General features: G+C 37.0%; 1 protein-coding gene across 12 annotated transcripts in view; it reads left to right on the top strand.

Moving 5' to 3' along the window:
- The window catches only part of LOC143217586 (dystrophin, isoforms A/C/F/G/H), a 1,095,306-nt gene that overhangs the window by 400,138 nt on the left and 674,236 nt on the right, over window positions 1–20,932 (top strand). For all 12 annotated transcript variants that reach the window (XM_076442046.1, XM_076442049.1, XM_076442042.1 and 9 more), the window contains 3 exons: window positions 6,923–7,134; window positions 15,697–15,851; window positions 20,600–20,789. In XM_076442046.1, coding sequence (XP_076298161.1) covers window positions 6,923–7,134; window positions 15,697–15,851; window positions 20,600–20,789 — 557 coding nt within the window. The remainder of the gene's footprint in view (window positions 1–6,922; window positions 7,135–15,696; window positions 15,852–20,599; window positions 20,790–20,932) is intronic.

The following is a 20,932-nucleotide window of genomic DNA, read 5'->3' as shown; positions in this document are numbered from 1 at the left end:
ACCCTTTGCACTCGGAGCTATTTTAACTCGAGGATTAAACATTTCTTGCGACCAAGAATAATTCCATCGTATATGATTTTCTTAATTTCTATGGATATGAAATTGGTGTAATACGTCGTACAATACTTAAATGTTTAGTAATCGATTAGATACCAACATATCTAATCATGTAAACAACATTGTGAATGGTTTCATTCGATAACATATTTTCATACTGTTCTATTACTCTTTTATGCCATTCTATTGTACTACAGGCAATATTTAGTATTATTTAGCCATTGGAGAAATTGGTGATCGTAAAATAAGTCCCGGTGCAAGGGTTTAAAAGTTAAAAGTATGCCGTTTCTATAAATAAAGGGAATAATTGAACATTTGAATTTACTCTGCTTCGTGAAGAAATAATCAAATCGGAATGAAATGCAAACGCAACGGGGCAAGTGAGGTGTTCTACGTAGATTTATCAAGGAAAACATTCCCACGAACACGAGGAAAAGTAAGAAAATTGGTAGCATTTATGAAATATAAACGAAAGTGAAGGTGGATTTATGGGCATTTCGGGCAATGTATGCCTGGCGATCCAATAAGTGGAAAATTAAAGCAGTGCAGCGGAGCTGTGTCGCGTGACTAGCCTCTCATGAGGGATTAGAGGAGGGTGTACGTGCCATCTTTAATGCGTCATCGAACACTTGTCACGCCTGAAGTTGGGGTTCAGAAGGGTGCGGGACGACGCGCGACGTGGGTCGGTGTGGAACGATGTTCAGGGGTCGATGGGAGCGAATAGCTCTTGGAATAAGTCATTGAGGTGAACTCGGTGGAAGACAACGTTGTCCTTGTCTTTCGCTCGGCTCGCGCGGTCCGCTCACTTTCGAAACGGGGTGATAGATCAAGCCACTTCACTTCCGGTCCCGGGATACGAATGCACGTACGCGGCGTCCGTGTACCCTGCGGCCCTCTTAACTGCGCGACATTAGTCTGCCATGCGTGGCTTGTCGGATTATATCAGTCCGTGGGCGTACCATATGCTTCCGGTTACGTGTGAACGCACTCTGACCGTAATTTTTGCCTCCGTGTCTTCGAGGAAATTAGCTGAGGCTGATGCATCTCCGTTGCCGACGATAAATCCGCCACGATTTACCAACGCCCGAGCTGTTATTACTACGAAACGCCAGACTAGTTTTCCCTCGTATTTCCCGGCGATGGTTAAGATTTTACTTCATATTGCGACTAATCAGCTTTGCTGGAAAATTTTGTTAACTAACCATGAATGTACTTCGCTAAATACTGTGGCTTTTTTAATCTTATAAATCGACTCCGGGTTTTATGGATTTATTACATAAAAAAGCGCTTATCACTCGAGTGGTGACTGATTCACCACCACACGTTGCTGTATCATTATTCAAAATATTGTTTGCATTATTAAATATGTTGCTATCTAATCAATTACTAAACATTTGAGTATTGTACGAGGTATTATATCAATTTCATATCCATGAAATGAAAGAAAATCACGTAAAAATCAATTATTCTAGGTCGAATTAAACGTTTAATTTTCGAGTTAAAATAGATCCGAGTGCAGAGGGTTAGTCGATGCAATTTGAAACAGGGAAAAGATCAGAAGATTTTAAGAGTATTGTATTATTTTTTATTATTAATGAAAAATATAAATTTCTATTTAGCCCCTGTATCTTGCAATTGCTGCACACACTTTTTATTTTGCATATAGGTCTGGAGTCTACTTATATAATAACTCTATTTTATAACTCTGCTCTCCAGAATTATAATACAGGCTGATTTGCGATTTTAAACGTGATTAACGATGATTAAACATTTTAAAAGAATACTAATTATTCAAGTTTTTTGAGCAATTCGAATTGCCAAATAAAGAAACAATTTGTCTACATAACAATTGAGTTCCAAATAAATGTTGTCCCCTGAAACTAGAATTTCTCAATTTAATAACAATTAACGAGCAATCGTAACGAGTTCGTATTTGCGTGTAAATAGTTTTTATTGTTTCCTGTTTCACTGATGGATGTCGGTAATGGAAATGTCGATTGCGAAACCAATAGTCACGAAAATTCCCTGGAGAATCAGTATATTCTATGTCCATCGCTACCGGTAGTAATGAGTATGCTAATAAATTAACAATTTGCTATGTAAAAGCTGTTCCACGATTCTTTACAAATTTAATTCGTGGACATATACATATGTAATTCACGCTTTTCATCATTCCGTGTCGCCATGTTTTACACTTCGTCCGGCGTCGTACAGAAACGTGTTACCGAAACTTCTCTAAAATTGATTGTCTTCGCCTACACATCCCAATTCCCGAATGCACACAATTCCCTCGTCCTATTCCAGGAATATAGTTTGTAGATATTAGTATAATGCTGCTAACGGAGACACGTTAAACTTTGCAATACCCCGGGAGTTCGCGTGGTTATTTCTCCGCTGCTGCGGCATGGGCAAACGAATCATTACCGCCATTACCGAAGATTACCGTGTAATCTAGGTTTGATTTCGATTGCGTCATACCCAATAAATGTCTAATCATGTTGCTGTCGTTCACTTCCAACAGATCTCTAAATTTCTAACGGAGCTAGTTACAATCACACCAGCGAAAGCGAATAGTTTGCATGATTTAGGTAAATTGAACGCAGTTGAAGCGTTCCCGATGCTACTCGAGAACCTTCTAAATCAAACTAAATTATTGGACGTATGTGGTTGAGAAGATAATTGGTACACACACAGAGAGAGAGAGAGAGAGTTGTGAAAGTTTTAGTGACGCATTTAATAAAGTAATATTAATTTCCTCTTCTTGTTCCTCTACTTTATTCTGGTTGTGGTTATATTAGCTTCCTGGCATTTTGTTGTACTCTCGTATTCATTTCATGTATTTATGATAAAAATGAGCAGGTGTACAAAAAAATTGTAAAAACACTGAAAGCATTGAACCTGTTCGCTACCACCGTCACAAATACGTGACATCCATAATCTGACAGTTCGCTGAAAAACAGTAAAATTAATTTTATACACTCTTCGTTGTTTAAAGTCATTGTAGAATGCATAATTTTCAGAGAATCTGTGACTTGTTCTGCTGAACTGTTTTAATCATTCAAAATTGGGTACGTTGCATTTAATAAAACTTTCGAACAAGGAAGGCAAGCAACGAAGCAAATGCTGGTAACGAACTTATTAAAGATACTGTTATATTATTTTCATCCTGTCAAATATATTAAGAAGGAAAACAAATTTTTATTCCGTTCCCAATTGTTACAATTTGATCTATAAGTTTATTTCGAAGGAAACTATGTTTGTTCAACATTACTGTTTCATATGCAGCAACCTAGTAGTTCAGGTCACTGATCAATCCCAATGCTCGTTAGGTACATGCATCGAGGATCTATGCATTACGAGGACTTTTTTAACCACTGTAGAATTTTCTAGAGTAGAAAACTAACAAGACAGCGGATGCCCAGTATCGGGTTCCGGCAGTCGTGAGCCTCGAGATTGGCATTGATGTGTGTGTAATTGTCCCCGTGGGATTCGACGTCTCCGGCATTGTCCCCTAGGTTCTCTGCTTATCTAGACGTCGATATTAGGTCTCAGGTCGTCGGTAATAGGTCCCCGGACCCTAGTGTTATCAGTGTCGCATCTCACAAGCTTTGGGGTGTCTACTTGATCCGCAAATTAACCCACTGTGTGCCGTAAGTTCGATAAGTAGAGCGTTGTGCTTTCAATCATGCTGTTCATGCTGCGGTATCGATCTTGCTGTAACGACATACGCGAGCCAAATATTGCTGCTACTTTGCGTTTTACTCTTAAATGTCTACTCTTCATTCCCTAATCTCTGCTCTTATTGTTCCTCAACTTATAAATAATATTTCCTTCACTAATATTTACTATTTAGGCTCTACTTTGAATTATTCAGGCTGTGCTTTAAATTAAGTTGGCTTTACTTCAAATTATTTAGGATCTACTATAAACACTATTTACTCTTTACTTTATTTTCCTGCTCTCTACTCTGAGTTTCTTTATTCTCTTTCAATACATCTCACGCTCTAGATATTCGTTTTACTCTTTGGTAAATGCTACTTTCTTTTTTGCTCTTTACTCATCAAATCGCACTCTGTTTCGCTACTCTCCACATTTCCTACTTTATTTTTTAACCATATTCTGTATATTTTATTATACACAGTCAACCCTCTACGTATACTTTACTATCTACCGTCTGTTCCGTACTTTCCACATTTTATTCTTTACTGTCCATAAATTCCCACTGCTCTTTGATACTTCTTTCCATTTCAGCGATATACACACTTCTAAGGAATCCCCAATCGTTACTCCATTTACAAAAATTAGTTCCCGAATCAGATCAAACTGTTGAACCTGTATCAAACTGAGTCAGTAGCACCTACACCTTAACGGTTAGTTTCTTAAAAAAATACACCTAAATTCAAGCCATGTGACTTATTCATTCAGTTAAGACAGCAAAAGCAATGTTCTCAACCACGTTGCTTTCAGCTTCCCGTGTTCTACAGAATCTAAAAGAGCGATTTTCAATAATTTTATTATTTACACAATAGATGTGGTACATGGCGTTATTTCGGCAATGTCAAGAATGTTATAAAAAAATTCTCCGTTTTCTTTCTGTCCTCATTTAATACTGTCATACCAATTAGTACGACTGGTTCAACTTGTTTAGGCACATGCGAATAAATTTCCGTGAAATCCAGACAGATTTGAAAATTTTTCTCGGACTTTGAATGCAGCTAGCTCCATATGCAAACGACGCGATGTTTCACAATAATAAATGTTTCATTAAAAATAACACGACAGAAACTTGTTCGTTGAAATACTCCAGCCCGTTCCTGTATTACAGTGTATATTATGCGGAACTATAGAGTCTGAAGGTGAAACGAGTTCCTTGGCCACGCTTTCTCCCTGATATTTCTCGCTATCTATGGTACATTTTCCTGTGCAAATTAAATACATAGAAGTCAACTAGTCCTGCCATGGAAACAACAGTTGCCAAGTATAAGAAAAACAATAACATAATATAGAAATCGAAGATGGAGCAACGTCGACGATTGTAGTCATTGACATAAGGTTTAAACGGTTAATTAAAGAATATACACGAAATTAAGACCTCGTGTAATACTTAACCCTTTCTTTACCGAGGACGATATATATCCCGCCATCATTGTGTCGCTTGTGTGACAGTACCAGCCGATTGTTGAGATTCTTCCGATTGAAACAAGTCCAAACACGACGTAAATCGGATTGGTTTTATAGAACTTCACATAAACAGCATAATTAAAGGCATACGAATGATTGCTATTTATGAAGTCTATAAAAGTAGATCGATTTACGTCGTGTTTGGACTCGTTCTAATCGGGAGAATCTCAACAACCCACTGATACCACATTTGGAAAGGTAAGATGAACATTACTGAATTTGAATGTTATTCTACGAACTGTGTCCTCGGTTGTGTCCCAATTGCTGGAAGAGAAACGTTACCCTGTAACGCAAGAATTTCTTGCTGTGTAAGCGAGCACTGCTGTATTCGTCCACAGCGTTGTACTTACACTGTGGTAGCGAGATGTCTCATCCACAGTAACGAAAGGTTAATCATTCCGGTAAAAAAAGAAACAAAAGCAGTGTTCTGAATCACGTTGTTTCCGTTGTAGTTTCGATCCTGTTCGACGGGACGGCACGGAACTTCGTGTCCATGCAGTGCATCCTGAAAGGTACACTCAAGTGTGCTGTCCACGCGTGCAAATTCTGTTGTTACCCTCGTTGAAACGTTGCCAGTACTTTACGCCTGCTTTACCAGCTGCGCTCCTCCCTCCCTGTTAAGCTACTTCAGCTTGGACAACTTCCAGGCGGTTCCTCGCGCCTGGCGCGAATTTCAACGTGGATTTTAGCCCGTGACTCTGACCGAGAAGTACTTCTTGAAACAACGGACACGTGCCGGGCAAGACCTGCCTACCCTACTTGCCCTGTTCACCCTGCTTACTCTGCGTGCGATTAACGAGCCACGGCGCGTGCATTCGTTCCGCTCGCGTGTTTGAATATTTACCAACCGAGTTTCCACTCGAACGATATCGATGAATCGGACCGTTCGCTCGTTTGATCGAACAAACCGGCCCGATTATACATATAATTCCCCCAGGGTTTATTTAATATTTCTGTTTTACCGCGGCACCGTGAATAATAGAACTCCCGCGGCTCCAGCAAGTCAAACCATCGGTTAATTGGAATAATTCTTCGATAGTTCCATCGGTTACTTATTCATGCAGCCTTTATTTCAAGCGTCGTCGAACTCGCCCGATGAAACTTTCATCCCTGAACGGTTATAGATCTGCCCGCTGTTATTTCAACGCTCCTGACCTAATCGAACCGGGTTAGACCGAAATCCTGTCTAATCCATATTCCTGCGGTTGCGGTGAATATTGAGAAAAAGTTTGGAAGAACTAACAACTGTTTTCTTTTTGGGTGCGTGGAATTTTTTCGATTGACTTTTGCCGTAAAAGTTTACCATTTCAAGAGAATGCTCTGTTTTATGGAGAGACGAAATTCTTTTCCTGTTACTTGCGTTTAACCACTGTTAACAAAAAACTCTGAATATTTGACGAAAGTTAAAACGTTATAAGCTATGCAATTATAAGGAGTAAAACGACTGCGTAATTGAATTTTCAGTATAACCCTTTTTCTGATGAGGTTTCCAATGAGGGTCTTTCGCGAACTTTCAATTTTAACTTGAATGTTTTGACTCGAAGAAAATTGAAAAATTGTATTTCCTGATGATAAATTCCCATGTCTATTTCTGAGAAACGTAAGTTCTCAGGAATCTTGTGATTTAAAGAGAAGAAGCGAGCGATCCGAAGTGATTCATGTTGTTGCTCGATTATTGTTGCAGTTACGAAGCTGAGAGAACATTGGGACGAGACGAACTCGAAAGTGATGCAAAGGAAAACACAGTTGGACGCAATGCTCGGAGACAGTCAGCGATACGAGGCCAAGAGGAACGAGGTGGAAGTCTGGCTTGCGAGGATGGAAACTCGACTGGAGAAAATGCAGGCTGTGGGGCACACCGCCGACGTTCTCGAGGCGCAGCTCCGAGAACAAAAGGTACGCTGGAATTTTTCCTCCATTCTTTCTCGAACTCCTACATTAACCTGCGCGCATTAACCAAGTCAGAGGTCGCCGTTTTTATCTAGTCTTTATGTCTGGAGCGTCCGTCCATTTGTCAAAGTATGGGCGTACGCTTGCTTCCTCTTTCGTACCCTTAAGGGGCTAGTATAGGCTCGATTTGGAACTAGAAAATAACTAGAATCTTACTAGAAAAATGGCTCGAAATACGGGTTTGCGCGCTTCGGTTGTTTGTCCTTATTTGAGCTAATTGTGGGCTGGATGAGGGCTCATTCGAAAGAGGAATGTTCACCGCATGGTGCTCTGGTCATGATTTTAATGACATTATGTTTATATCCAATAATATGAGGGCCCAAAGTAGAGTAAAAATCTAGGAAAAAAAAAACCAGCAGATTTCAATGCATTTTTCTGTCTCCAAAAGACTTTTTGAATGATGGGATGACCAGAGCACCATGCGGTGAACCTTCCTCTTTCGAATGAGCCCTCATCCAGCCCACAATTAGCTCAAATAAGGACAAACAATCGAAGCGCGCAAACCCGTATGTCGAGCCATTTTTCTAGTAAGATTCTAGTTATTTTCTAGTTCCAAATCGAGCTTATACTAGCCCCTTAAGGCTTCAGCGATCGTTCTTATCAATGAATCGCGATAGTTTTTCGATAAATGTTTCTTCCACTATTGTAGGATTTAAGTCGTCAATAGAATAATGCGATCGTAAACACGAAATATTTTAATACGTAATTTGAAATGTAACGAATACAATTAATTAAATTATCCCGTCTGAATCTCCGTCTGACAGATCAAACACGTCTTTTCGTTTTCGTACGTCGAACCAGAATGACAAAGAAATTGCATATTACAAATATGAATAACGAAATCGATAAACATAATAATAGATATCGAATCGTCGCGTCGCGTCGTTACAGTTACTAACGTCGTGGCATTCGACGGAATTCTCGCCGCTCAGAGATGGAATCTCCCTACACTATATTTTTACCTTGGACGTTCTTATTGCGTACACCTTTTATTTTAATACACATTTTACGAACTCCGCCCTGTTTGATGTAAAGCCTTGATCTAAGAAAAATTAATATCCCCTCCACTGTGTGTGTGGGGGGGGGGGGGTATGCCTCGCGAAAGGCTAAGAAGCTCGAGCTGCCTCAATCGCCGTGCAGCGTAAAGTGTAAACATGCCGCGTAATCCGATACGGAGTCGGGTATATCTGTGTGTACACCACTACTAAACCCATTACAAAACTTGTTTTTATTATATCCTTATGGGATGTTTGCCAATTTATTTGTGGCATTTTTCTGATTAAAATGACACTAAACACGATATAGTTACAATTGTATTTACTGGTTTAATTGACGGCATGCAATAAGAAATAGTAAAAGCATAGGATCTAAGAAACCCTAGAGTCCCTAAAGTACGTTTCCTATGCTATAAAAAGGTCTGGGTTTTGTTAACTTCTCTAGCCTACATCTACAGTTTTTCTGTACTCTCTGCTTTGTGCAACTTCAGCAGTCTACTCTCTACTTTTAATTCTTCCCGATACTTGTAACCAGTGTTGGGCAAATTATATTTTTTTATATAATAAATAAACGTGTGATTTTAATTTCAAATATAATATCTAAACTTTTTATTTAAATAAAAGTAATTTAAATAATTCCAAAAGTGATATATTTATTATTTTTTATTCGCAAATAAAAGATTATTTATTATTTGCGTGTGTGGATTGTGGTGGAAATCAAATGAATAGTTTTTGATCTTTTCTTATTTCGTGTATTTGGCATATACAATGAACACGTGCTCGTTTTTTGTCTGCTATGGCAACCTTTTCAGATATACCGCCAGTGATCGGGCCCGTCCGGACGGGCCTAGCTGCTCATGAAAAAATACAATTCAATTTATTATTTGTCAATACAAATAATAATTGAAATTGTATTAGTAAATAACAATTAACTTTATTATTTTAAATAATTCATTTATATAGACTTGCTCAAATAACAAATAATTATTTTTGCTTTTTATTGGAATATCCAAGTAACAAATAACTTGTTATTTAAATTTTTATTCAAATAATTATTTTAATAATAATACCGTGTATAGTTACAACGTTTTGCTCTCGAATCTGTGCAACATATATTCCTTTGTTACTTTTTGGTTGACCTTTGCCTTCTAGACACAACCTTTACTGCTTCCAGGCCACTCCGTCAATCTCTACTTTCCCCAGACTACTCTTTGTGTATTATTGGCCTATTCATATGTATAATCAATCATTCTACATATATTTCCAGCGCACTCCATCACACGCGTCATCCATATTCAACGCGCGCGCGCGAATGCAAGGCTCATTCATTTTAACTATACGCATCTCTCAATGAACTGGATATTCATATATAATCCAAATTAATCCGATATCCATTTTCAGTAATGCACATAATCTCGTTTCCAATATATGCATAAATACCAGAATGTATTTAATACAATCTTCAGTATATTTTGAGATTGACTGAATGCTTTATTTGGTAGATATTTTAGTTAAACATATTCCGTTCTAAGTTATCTAGAACTTTGTGTTCCGATGGTTTCCAGAGCCCCTTCTCGTATTTGTTATTGCTAAGCACTCGAATCCCATAACTTCGCCAGTTGTCTAATGTCAATACTTCTAAGTGACCAAGTAGCTAAAGGCAATGTTCCACAGAGACCTCAACTCTAGGATTTCATGAGTACCCGGACTTCCTAAGTTTCTTGGGGTCCCTTTACCTCAGTTCTCCCCTTCTTCGGTACTAAGCACCTAAATATTATAGTTTACAGTATATTCCTTTGTTACTAATACAAGCTGCGGCATAAAGATCTACCGAATTTCGTTTACCTTTCTTCTCTTGTTAATGACACGAGGTGAATGGTAGCGGAGCCTTTCTTTATGTTCTTAATTGGAGCGTTTATTAAAAATCTATGATTGCCAACGCGTTAACAATTTCAGTCATTGTTGCAGTAAGTCAATAAGATCTAAAATATTTATGAAAGTACATACACACACACCTGAATTTGAACATGGTACTTCCATCGAGTGCCATCATTGAGAAATGTTGAAAATATTTTCTACACTATCAGTTTTCGGACATCAATCTTAATTATAGAAAATGATGAAGTAGAAATTACATTTTACCGTTAGATATAATGTTACTTCGTCCTACGAAATTTTGTCATTTCAAGGCTACCAATGTGCAAAATTTTAGAAAATCCGGGCGTAGGAGATTTCATACACGTATTTCGTATATCCTTTGCAAAAGGCTTGACTCGTGAATCTTGTAAAAGTCACGTGAATCCGCTGCACCAGACTACGGTACGATCAAAATTTAAGAAGTGCTGAATCATTTACCTAGGCCAGGGAATCGCCTTATCTCGCTGTTTCCTAATCAGGGGGTTAATCTCCTGTCGATACTCGGCTGCAATTCGGTCTTGTAATCTAATTTTAACTAGGCAATTGGAGAAACGGCGGGATGAAGTTCTCAGTATAATTCAAAGCTCTTTCGCCATTCTGTCGGCAAGAATAAATAGGAATACGGTGCGCGGCTCCGCGACGGTGAATATAATGACCGTAGATAGCCGAGGCAGTTCGTTACAGCTGCGACTACGATTAAAGAGAAACGAACGGATCGGTATTCACCCGCCAGCTACTAACCTCTTTTTAGCAACGTTTCGCTACCGCTTTGTGTTCCGGAATATAACGTTCGAGGGAAAAAATTGCCAGCTGAGGGCAAAGGCGGGCGGGGAGGCATAGAAACGGCCAAAGTCCCAATCAACGAGAGATCGCGACTCGGTGTAGTACATCACGCGGGCGGAGCTCTGTTTACATTCAAAAGAGCCGAATGAGATATTCATGGAATAATTTATTTCCACGAGACCGCTGTATCTTCGGGATCCAGGCTCCACCGCATCGCGCCGCACCGAGTCGGGCCGGGTCGGGTCGGATTCGCCGCGATTCTCACAGTTATTCGCGAATGTTGTCTTTTCCTGGTTGCACAACGATAGAGCCATCAACCGTCGGGTTATTTTTTACCCCGATACAGACCGGCATTACAATATTCATGAAACGAGGCTAGTTTGTTGCTTTAAATAGTCTCGATGATCCATCTCCGACGATCAACGAGCTCTCGTTAAATCTGTGTTGGTATTAAACGATACCACTCGAAGTCGAGAGAGGTTCTTTTTTTTGTTGATAATTGTCTTGTGAGAGTCTCTCGGAGAGATGTGTTCGTCTTTTGTTCTCTGTAATAGTAGTAATAAATAAACTGTGGATTTTTATTCGCTGAGATTTTCACGATATTTATGTACATACTATCTGAATTTTGCATATCCGAATATTTTATGTTGATTATACGTTCGTATTTATATTATAATATATGATTGATAAACGCGAAAACATGGTGAACAAGATCTACAGAATTCAACAAAATTGAAGTTGTGTGTGAAATATCTCTTAAATTAGTAATTTTTTGCAGAATTTGCATCCTCTAAAGGCTTATTAACATTATTTAGAGAATTTAAAATTTGCTAATTAATCAAATATTTAGAATAGGAAAATTAGAAATTGAGAATGTAATTTGTTTTTAGACAAACGCGAATGATACCATTGTTTCTTGATTGTTGCAGTTTCTTCATTAACTTAATCATTGCGTTTTGTTTTTAGTAATATTTAGTTTATTATTATTCTAAAACATTAAAATCATGATGATGTTACTTGTTTAACCTAAATTTTACTTGAAGTAACAAAAGCAAATTTATTCAAGAATGAATGAATGAAGAATTAAACAATAGTCGTATTTTTCATAACTATCTCATCTAAAGAATTAATGAAAAAAGAGAATTTACAAGAATTACAAATTCTCAATTTTAAAGACAATGTTTGCTTTAACAATAATGATTTTATGCTCACTTTTTAAATAAACCATATAATTAATCCATAAATGTTTAAACGATATCTAAAATGTAAAGAATATAACGTCAAGAATATCTAATATAGTAAATTTGTTTGAGAAACTAAACATGTAAAAAGCAATCTACTTACTCACAAAAATTTAAAATATAAATCATATTTTGTTTGTCCCGGTGTTTATAGTTTCTTATACTTGATATTATCGTACGGAGCGAATAGCTAACATGACCATACATTAGTACGTCTGGAATGAATGCTATCCACATTTTGGAAACGAGTTATAAAAATTCGATGCAACCAGACGCATTCAAAATACATGTAATTTAGTGGTGGAGAGGAAACGAGATCCATTAATAATGGAGAAAACATTATCTCGTGCAATTGTTCTTATGTTACTCCGTTTGAAGTTTAGACATTTCAATATCCGATTATTCCTTTACAAGAGCAGCCATATTTCTTTGTTAATTCGACCGCTGGAGGTCCAGTTGCAGTCGAATTAAACAGAAATATATTTTCATCGTCATAAATTGCAGCGCGCTACAAATGAAATTTGATAACGTTTTAATTTGCTTATTTTATTGCCTCCTACATATTCATGTGTGTTATAAACGAAAAAAATTTTCAGACTCCTCATAATCATGCAATGCCAGAATTTCAATGCACCGTGCTTTCATTCATGTTAAACAGTATTCGATTCGTTTTATTTCACAAACAACGTCCCGCAGAGAGTGACGCGTGCGATTCACTTTATGTACACACAGTGACCTTTTCTGATTATCCTGAGTGGCGAAAGTATTGTCATGTGTTCGCGTTGTTATTATATCCTCTCAATTTGTTACTATTCTATCATTTTCTGCAAGCACATGCGCACATTTTAAAGCACTTTACGTGTTCATTTATCACTATATGAAAGTAAAAAATGAAACGGGACATGTATAAAGGAGGCATCTTTTCAATCAACACATTAAGGGGCTAGTATAGGCTAGATTTGTAACTAGAAAATACCTAGAATATTACTAGAAAAATGACTCGAAACATGGGTTTCGTACTGAACGTTGTTTGACCTTATTTAAGCAAATTGTGGGCTGTGTGAGGGCTCTTTCGAAAGAGGAAGGTTAGACGCAGCGCGCTTTTCTCACGAGGTTAACGAGATTATGTTAATAACTAATAATATGAGGGCCCAAAGTAGAGAAAAAATCTAGGAAAAAATCCCGCAGATTTCAATGCATTTTCTGTCTCTAAAAGACTTTTTTGGCTTATGAGATGAGAAAAGCGCGCTGCGTTGAACCTTCCTCTTTAGAATGAGCCCTCACCCAGCTCAAAATATGCTCGTATAAGGTCAAACAACGTTTAGTTCCGAACCCATTTTTTCTAGTAAGATTCTAGTTATTTGCTAGATATTTGCTATTTACTAGAATCTTACTAGAAAAATGGGTCGAAACATGGATCTGCGTCCAGACGTTGATTGACCCTATTAGAACAAATTGTGGGCTGTGTGAGGGCTCATTCGAAAGAGGAAGGTTCAACGCAGCGCGCTTTTCTCATCTCATAAGTCAAAAAAGTCTATTAGAGACAGAAAATGCATTGAAATCTGCGGGATTTTTTCCTAGATTTTTTCTCTACTTTGGGCCATCATATTATTAGATATAAACATAATCTCGTTAACCTCGTAACCAGGGCGCAGTGTGTTTAACCTTCCTCTTTCGAATGAGCCCTCACACAGCCCACAATTTGTTCTAATAAGGTCAATCAACGTCTGGACGCAAACCCATATTTTCGACCCAAAATCTAGTAAGATTCTAGTTCCTTTCTAGTTACAAATCTAGCCTATACTACCCCCTTAAAGCGCAATCTACAACTTATCCTCGGTAACCTAAGTCTACTGACCGCCATTTTGGGTCCTCCCCATGCGAAGGGGTGACTAGTGTCGCGTGTGTTGCTTGCTTACTACCTGATCCTTCGACACTTGGACTTTCCGATGTGGTCACTTGAACCACAGGGAGTTTAAATTGAATGAATAAGTCATAAAACCTTCTCTAATTGTGGTTATTACTATGTGCCACATGTTGGTTGCAGACCGGTCTACTAAAGAAATGGTACACTAAAACAGAAATGACTGAAAAGCTCCCAAATGGTCGAACGTACCATGAAGTGATTTCGAGGGTGCTTGCCTTGAGAGACAAAATTCGCGAGTAGTTAGGAGAAACTTCTGGATCTTATAGGATCTGAATTTCTAACGTTTGAAGACTCGAATTGAAGGTGGTACTTTGTCATAGAGGCACTTTGATTCCAACCAAACGATTAGACCAATGGTCTAAGTTTAAAACAGAATGAATTCTATGATCCACACTTTTTTCGGTTAGGGTAAATAAGAAACGGGACATTTGAGAAAAAGTAGGGGCACCGCCTTCGAAAAAAGCGGGACGAATATGAACCCTACATAAGATGCAACATCCGTATGGATCAAAATTCTAGTGCGATTTGTGCCATCTATGTATAAGGGACTTCTCTAAGAACTTATTGGCGTGATCGATCTTTTGTATAGGTACGCATTTGTCCATTGTGCAACGTAGAACGGCACGTTTCTTGTTCGACAAACGGTATGTTAATAATATTGCGTCAGTAGGTTTGTCGTTCCGAGTTTCCTATCAAAGCAGGCAGTTTGTAGCTGTTTAATTAAAATACTGTGATAGTTACATCTTACAGGTATACGTTTTTTTACGACTGTTCGTGTAAAGTTAGAAAAAAGAACTTTCTGCAGCTTATAAATTCATTATGTTTAAATGAAAGAACCCATAACGAACTAATTTACAACGGGTATAGCTATTTGTTCATTTCTTCTTCCTATTTTTTTCAAAGAAAAATACGTAGTTCCTTTGGATGCCTTTGGGAAATCGAAACTCTAAAGTGTTGAACAAAGCTATTGTAAAGCATCATTATCTCCGTTGTTTCTAAAAATATGAAGAAACTTTATTACTCGTACATACACATATGTATATGGATTAAGTTTCAAATAGAATAAATTGTATAATCCACATTTTTTTTGGATCAGGGTAAATAAAAAACAGGACATTTGGCAAAAAGTTAGGGACACTGGGACATTTTATAAAGAAAATGAACTCTCGGGAAAAACGGGACGAATACGAATCCTATTCGCATAAGATGCAACATCTCTGCGAATCATAAATCTGTGGTCGATAGGTTTACGGTTTTTTGCGACTGTTCATGTAAACTTAGAAGAAAGAATTTTCTGGAGTTCAAAAATTCACTGTGTTTAAATGAAAGACGCATAACGAGATAAGTTACAAGAGGTATAGGTATTTGTTAATTTCAGGAAGGTGCGAGTCGTTTATTCGACGTATGTTCGAGTGGCCATGATATTTATTGATGTACAGTCACCCTGCGGTTAATCAAAAGTTTGCTTCCGCGGAATATCGAAGCATAAACCATGAGGCTGTCCCAGCGAAACAGAGATTTTAACTTCGTTGAGTTACGATTGGCGACTTCTGACTTGATACCAAGTCGGACATAGATAAGTTTCCACCGCAACGACGACCTTCTCTTCGATCTTTATTCTATTTCGTTCTGTTTGTTCTTCCAGTCATTCCACGCGGAGTTGCACCAGTACAAGCGACAGATCGAACTGTTCAATCAGCTTACGCAGAAGTTGATCGCTGTTTACCAACAAGACGACACGACCCGCGTGAAAAAGATGACAGAGACCATCAATCAGAGATACAACAACCTCAACACCAGGTACGTACCACACAACGATATGACCCAATACATTTCTGCTAGCATTATTGATAGAAGATAGGGACTTACACTCCGGGACAAAAAGATAGCACATTTAACTGAAAATTATGTATAACAGTAAATCAACGAATGATAATTAATGCTTAATATTTTGTGGCCCCTCCTTTACATTTAATAACAGCCATCATTCTCTTTGGCAAAGATTCATAGAGTTTTTTAATGGTTTTTTGCTCTAATTGCTCCCACTCATCTTGAATACATTTTTTTAATTCGGCAATATCTCCAAATTGTCTGCCATTTCTATATACAGCTCGGGCAAGATTTCCCCAACAATTTTCAATAATGTTGAGGTCGGGTGATCTCGCTGGCCAATCTAAAACGCGAATATTTTCTCGAGAAAAGTACTCTTTTACTACTTTTGCTGTGTGTACTGCGGCATTATCCTGCTGAAAAGTATACTTCTCTCCAGCAATTCTGGTCGCATACGTGTTTATTTGTTCCTTAATCATTTCCAAATACATTTTGCTATTCATTTTTCCTGTTATAAATTTGATTTCCATTTTACCATAGTACCCGATACCGCACCAAATCATCACACTACCATCTCCCATTTGTCGACGACTCAAAAACTGTTCCTCTTTTCGCATATCGTGAAAATAGTAACCCAGACCATCAGGTCCATCTAAGTTAAACCTCTTTTCATCCGTAAATATTATTCTTCGCCATTTCTTTCGCATATGAATATTCTTTTCCGCAAAGTGTAACCGATTGTTCTTATGTTGCACAGTTAACCAAGGCTTTTTCTTTAATTTTCTTCGTTGTATGTATTTGCATTTTTGTAAAACACGTCTCACATTCCTTATATTAGTGTCTACACCAACACTTTGTGCAATTTGCCTTGCAGTCATCTTAGAATTCGATGCTGCTCTTAGTATTGCACGACGTTCCCGGGCGCTTAGACTTTGCGGACGTCCAGAACTCTTCTTTTTACCATAGTTTTCCGGATTTTTCAAGAAATTCATTATTACTTTTCGACTTCTATTCATAATTTTTGCTATTTTTGTCACTGAATATTGTTCTTCTTCCAATTTTATTATAGTGTGAATCTCACACGCGTTCAATCTCTTTCCGCGACCCATTTTTCATAATATTTCGCCTTTTTTAAACAAATATACAACACGAGGTAATATCACGGACTTTATTAACTATGTTCCGAGGTTGTTGTTCGCAATTCGCGAGCTTCGGTGTAACTGGAAAGCGTAGATTTACTACACGTGCTATCATTTTGTCCCACTTGCGAACCACAATATTTACGTTTTCATTTCTAAAGTTCTGTTGAAGTAAATATTGTCGATGATATTCAGTACATTATATATAGAGGCATGTCAGAATATGTTGACATATTAAAATACTAATTTTCTTCGGTTTATTCTACCAAATGGGAAAAAATAGACGATGTGCTATCTTTTTGTCCGGGAGTGTATACTACCCCTAGCGAAAAGATGTTCAGCTTTTGCCTTGCAATATCCAGCTAGATTCGTTGTATACAGTGATGGGCAAAATTAAATTAATTTTCATTTGAATAATTATGTAAATAGAATTTTATTTGTTATTTGCGAGTCTCCAAACAAATTAAACAAATTTATTTTCGAATAGACTTTCGCATAACTTGTTTGTAAAGTGAGTAGTTCTAAAGGCGAACCTGAACTGTTACCTGTCAATTGAAAAATAAAAAGAGATTTCATACATTTTTGATTACATAAAATAAAACAGGGAAGACAAAACAGAAAACATTTATTATTTAGTCTTCCATTGCATACAAATGAAAAATCAAATTTTACTTGCAAATGATATAAATGATTTATTCTTGGTACCATTTAAATGAATTTTATTTAAATAAACTCATTAATTAATATTTACAGTGACTACCACTAATATTCGGACACTCTTAAAAACACCGTAACTTTTCAAATATTGGACTATGCGATTTGAACTTTTTTTGCAATTTTTGAACAAAAATTGCATTTGACCGGAATTGTAGAGGAAATACTAAATGTTGCATTTTACAACTTTTTTATTCGGGCCTATATTGAAATTTTGAAAAATATGTTTTGTAGATCTGTGTGGGTTATATGCATTGTGAAAGTTTCATCGAAATCGGTTGATGCGGGGAAAAATGACAGTCATTGAAAGATGTAAGAATTCTTAGATTTACTGCTGTTATAGGCCGAAAATCGTGAAAATCTGCAATTTTTACCATCTTTAAACGCTTGTAGCTCATTTTGACGTCGACCGATTTTGACGATATTTTCAGGATATGTTTAATTGAAAGATATCTACAAAACGTATTTTTTAAATTTTCAATATAGGCCCACATAAAAAAGTTGTAAAATTGATCTTTTAGTATTTTCTCTACAATTCCGACCAATTGCAATTTTCGAAAAAATTTCTTTTCACATCCTGTAGTGAACTAAGTGCTTTAGCTTCCGAAAAAAGTTTGAATCGTATAGTCCAATATTAAAAAGATTATCGCGTTTTTTAGATCGTCCGAATATTAATGGGAGTCACTGTACATATGAAATGTTCTTCTTATTGATTATTTATTACATATAGAATGAAAATACAATTTAATTTATGATTTGCTAATACAAATAATAATTGCAGATTGTATTTGTAAATAACAATTAACTTTATTATTTAAAATAAATTCATTTAGACTTGCTCAAATAATAGATAATTATTTTTGCGTTTTATTTCAATATCCAAATAACAAATAACTTCTAATTTAGATCATTATCTAAATAATTATTTATTTAAATAAATGTATTTATTGCCCAACACTGCAGGCACTGAAGTAATTTTTACACCTGATGTTTTAAAAAACAGTGGAAAGTCAGAATTCATATTTTGAAAATTTCGGTACGAGCGTAACCCCTTATTCGAACCGGTGATATTTCAGGATTCAGTTTTATATTGGGTTGGCAAATAAGTTCGTTCGGTTTTTATGATTTATTCCAATGTAAAGAACCGAACGAACTTATTTGCCAACCCAATAGTTAGCACTTAAAAGTCTCACAATGGCAGGAAATTATTGAATTCTACTGTAATGACGTCGTGATTAATTTGAAGAGTAGGCACTGAATTAATTTTTACACCTGATATTTTAAAAAACAGTGGAAAGTCAGAATTCATATTTTGAAAATTTCGGTACGAGCGTAACCCCTTATTCGAACCGGTGATATTTCAGGATTCAGTTTTATATTGGGTTGGCAAATAAGTTCGTTCGGTTTTTATGATTTATTCCAATGTAAAGAACCGAACGAACTTATTTGCCAACCCAAGCACTTAAAAGTCTCACAATGGCAGGAAATGATTGAATTCTACTGTAATGACGTCGTGATTAATTTGAAGAGTAGGCACTGAATTAATTTTTACACCTGATATTTTAAAAAACAGTGGAAAGTCAGAATTCATATTTTGAAAATTTCGGTACGAGCGTAACCCCTTATTCGAACCGGTGATATTTCAGGATTCAGTTTTATATTGGGTTGGCAAATAAGTTCGTTCGGTTTTTATGATTTATTCCAATGTAAAGAACCGAACGAACTTATTTGCCAACCCAATAGTTAGCACTTAAAAGTCTCACAATGGCAGGAAATTATTGAATTCTACTGTAATGACGTCGTGATTAATTTGAAGAGTAGGCACTGAATTAATTTTTAAACCTGATATTTTAAAAAACAGTGGAAAGTCAGAATTCATATTTTGAAAATTTCGGTACGAGCGTAACCCCTTATTCGAACCGGTGATATTTCAGGATTCAGTTTTATATTGGGTTGGCAAATAAGTTCGTTCGGTTTTTATGATTTATTCCAATGTAAAGAACCGAACGAACTTATTTGCCAACCCAAGCACTTAAAAGTCTCACAATGGCAGGAAATGATTGAATTCTACTGTAATGACGTCGTGATTAATTTGAAGAGTAGGCACTGAATTAATTTTTACACCTGATATTTTAAAAAACAGTGGAAAGTCAGAATTCATATTTTGAAAATTTCGGTACGAGCGTAACCCCTTATTCGAACCGGTGATATTTCAGGATTCAGTTTTATATTGGGTTGGCAAATAAGTTCGTTCGGTTTTTATGATTTATTCCAATGTAAAGAACCGAACGAACTTATTTGCCAACCCAATAGTTAGCACTTAAAAGTCTCACAATGGCAGGAAATTATTGAATTCTACTGTAATGACGTCGTGATTAATTTGAAGAGTAGGCACTGAATTAATTTTTAAACCTGATATTTTAAAAAACAGTGGAAAGTCAGAATTCATATTTTGAAAATTTCGGTACGAGCGTAACCCCTTATTCGAACCGGTGATATTTCAGGATTCAGTTTTATATTGGGTTGGCAAATAAGTTCGTTCGGTTTTTATGATTTATTCCAATGTAAAAAACCGAACGAACTTATTTGCCAACCCAAGCACTTAAAAGTCTCACAATGGCAGGAAATTATTGAATTCTACTGTAATGACGTCGTGATTAATTTGAAGAGTAGGCACTGAATTAATTTCTACACCTGGTATTTAACGTTCTCTCTAACGTTTATAAGGCGTAATCCCTTTTAGTACGGTTTTCTGTAGGAAACGTAGTACTTGGTCGGCCAGAAGGCACAATCTTGAATTTCACTCGACTAGTCGACTGGTCGCATCCAAAGTATGTAACACCGTATGTATCGAATCGTTTCTAGTATTATCAATCGAGGAAAACTGCTGCACTCTGCGATGAACTCCCTCCACAACTTCGACCGGTCTCTGGACAACTTCTTGGCCTGGTTGAGCGAAGCCGAGTCCTCGATGGAGGGATTGGAAGCGGATGCCGATCGACTGGATGGACGACGGGACCAAGGCGCGCTCAGGCGACCGCAGCATCAACTCAAGGTAAGTCTGCTTATACTTTATATTAATTCAGCGGTTGTTTTTTTCATAGGAGCGTCAACTTTCTTGGTCTAACTGTTTAAATACTTACTGTTACCGTACGTGCGCGCTGCCCTGCGATTGCGTGCCATGTAACGTCACATTCG

This window comes from Lasioglossum baleicum, chromosome 17 (genome assembly GCF_051020765.1).
Source record: "Lasioglossum baleicum chromosome 17, iyLasBale1, whole genome shotgun sequence".
Taxonomy (NCBI): domain Eukaryota; kingdom Metazoa; phylum Arthropoda; class Insecta; order Hymenoptera; family Halictidae; genus Lasioglossum; species Lasioglossum baleicum.
This window is presented reverse-complemented; position numbering and strand designations above follow the sequence as displayed.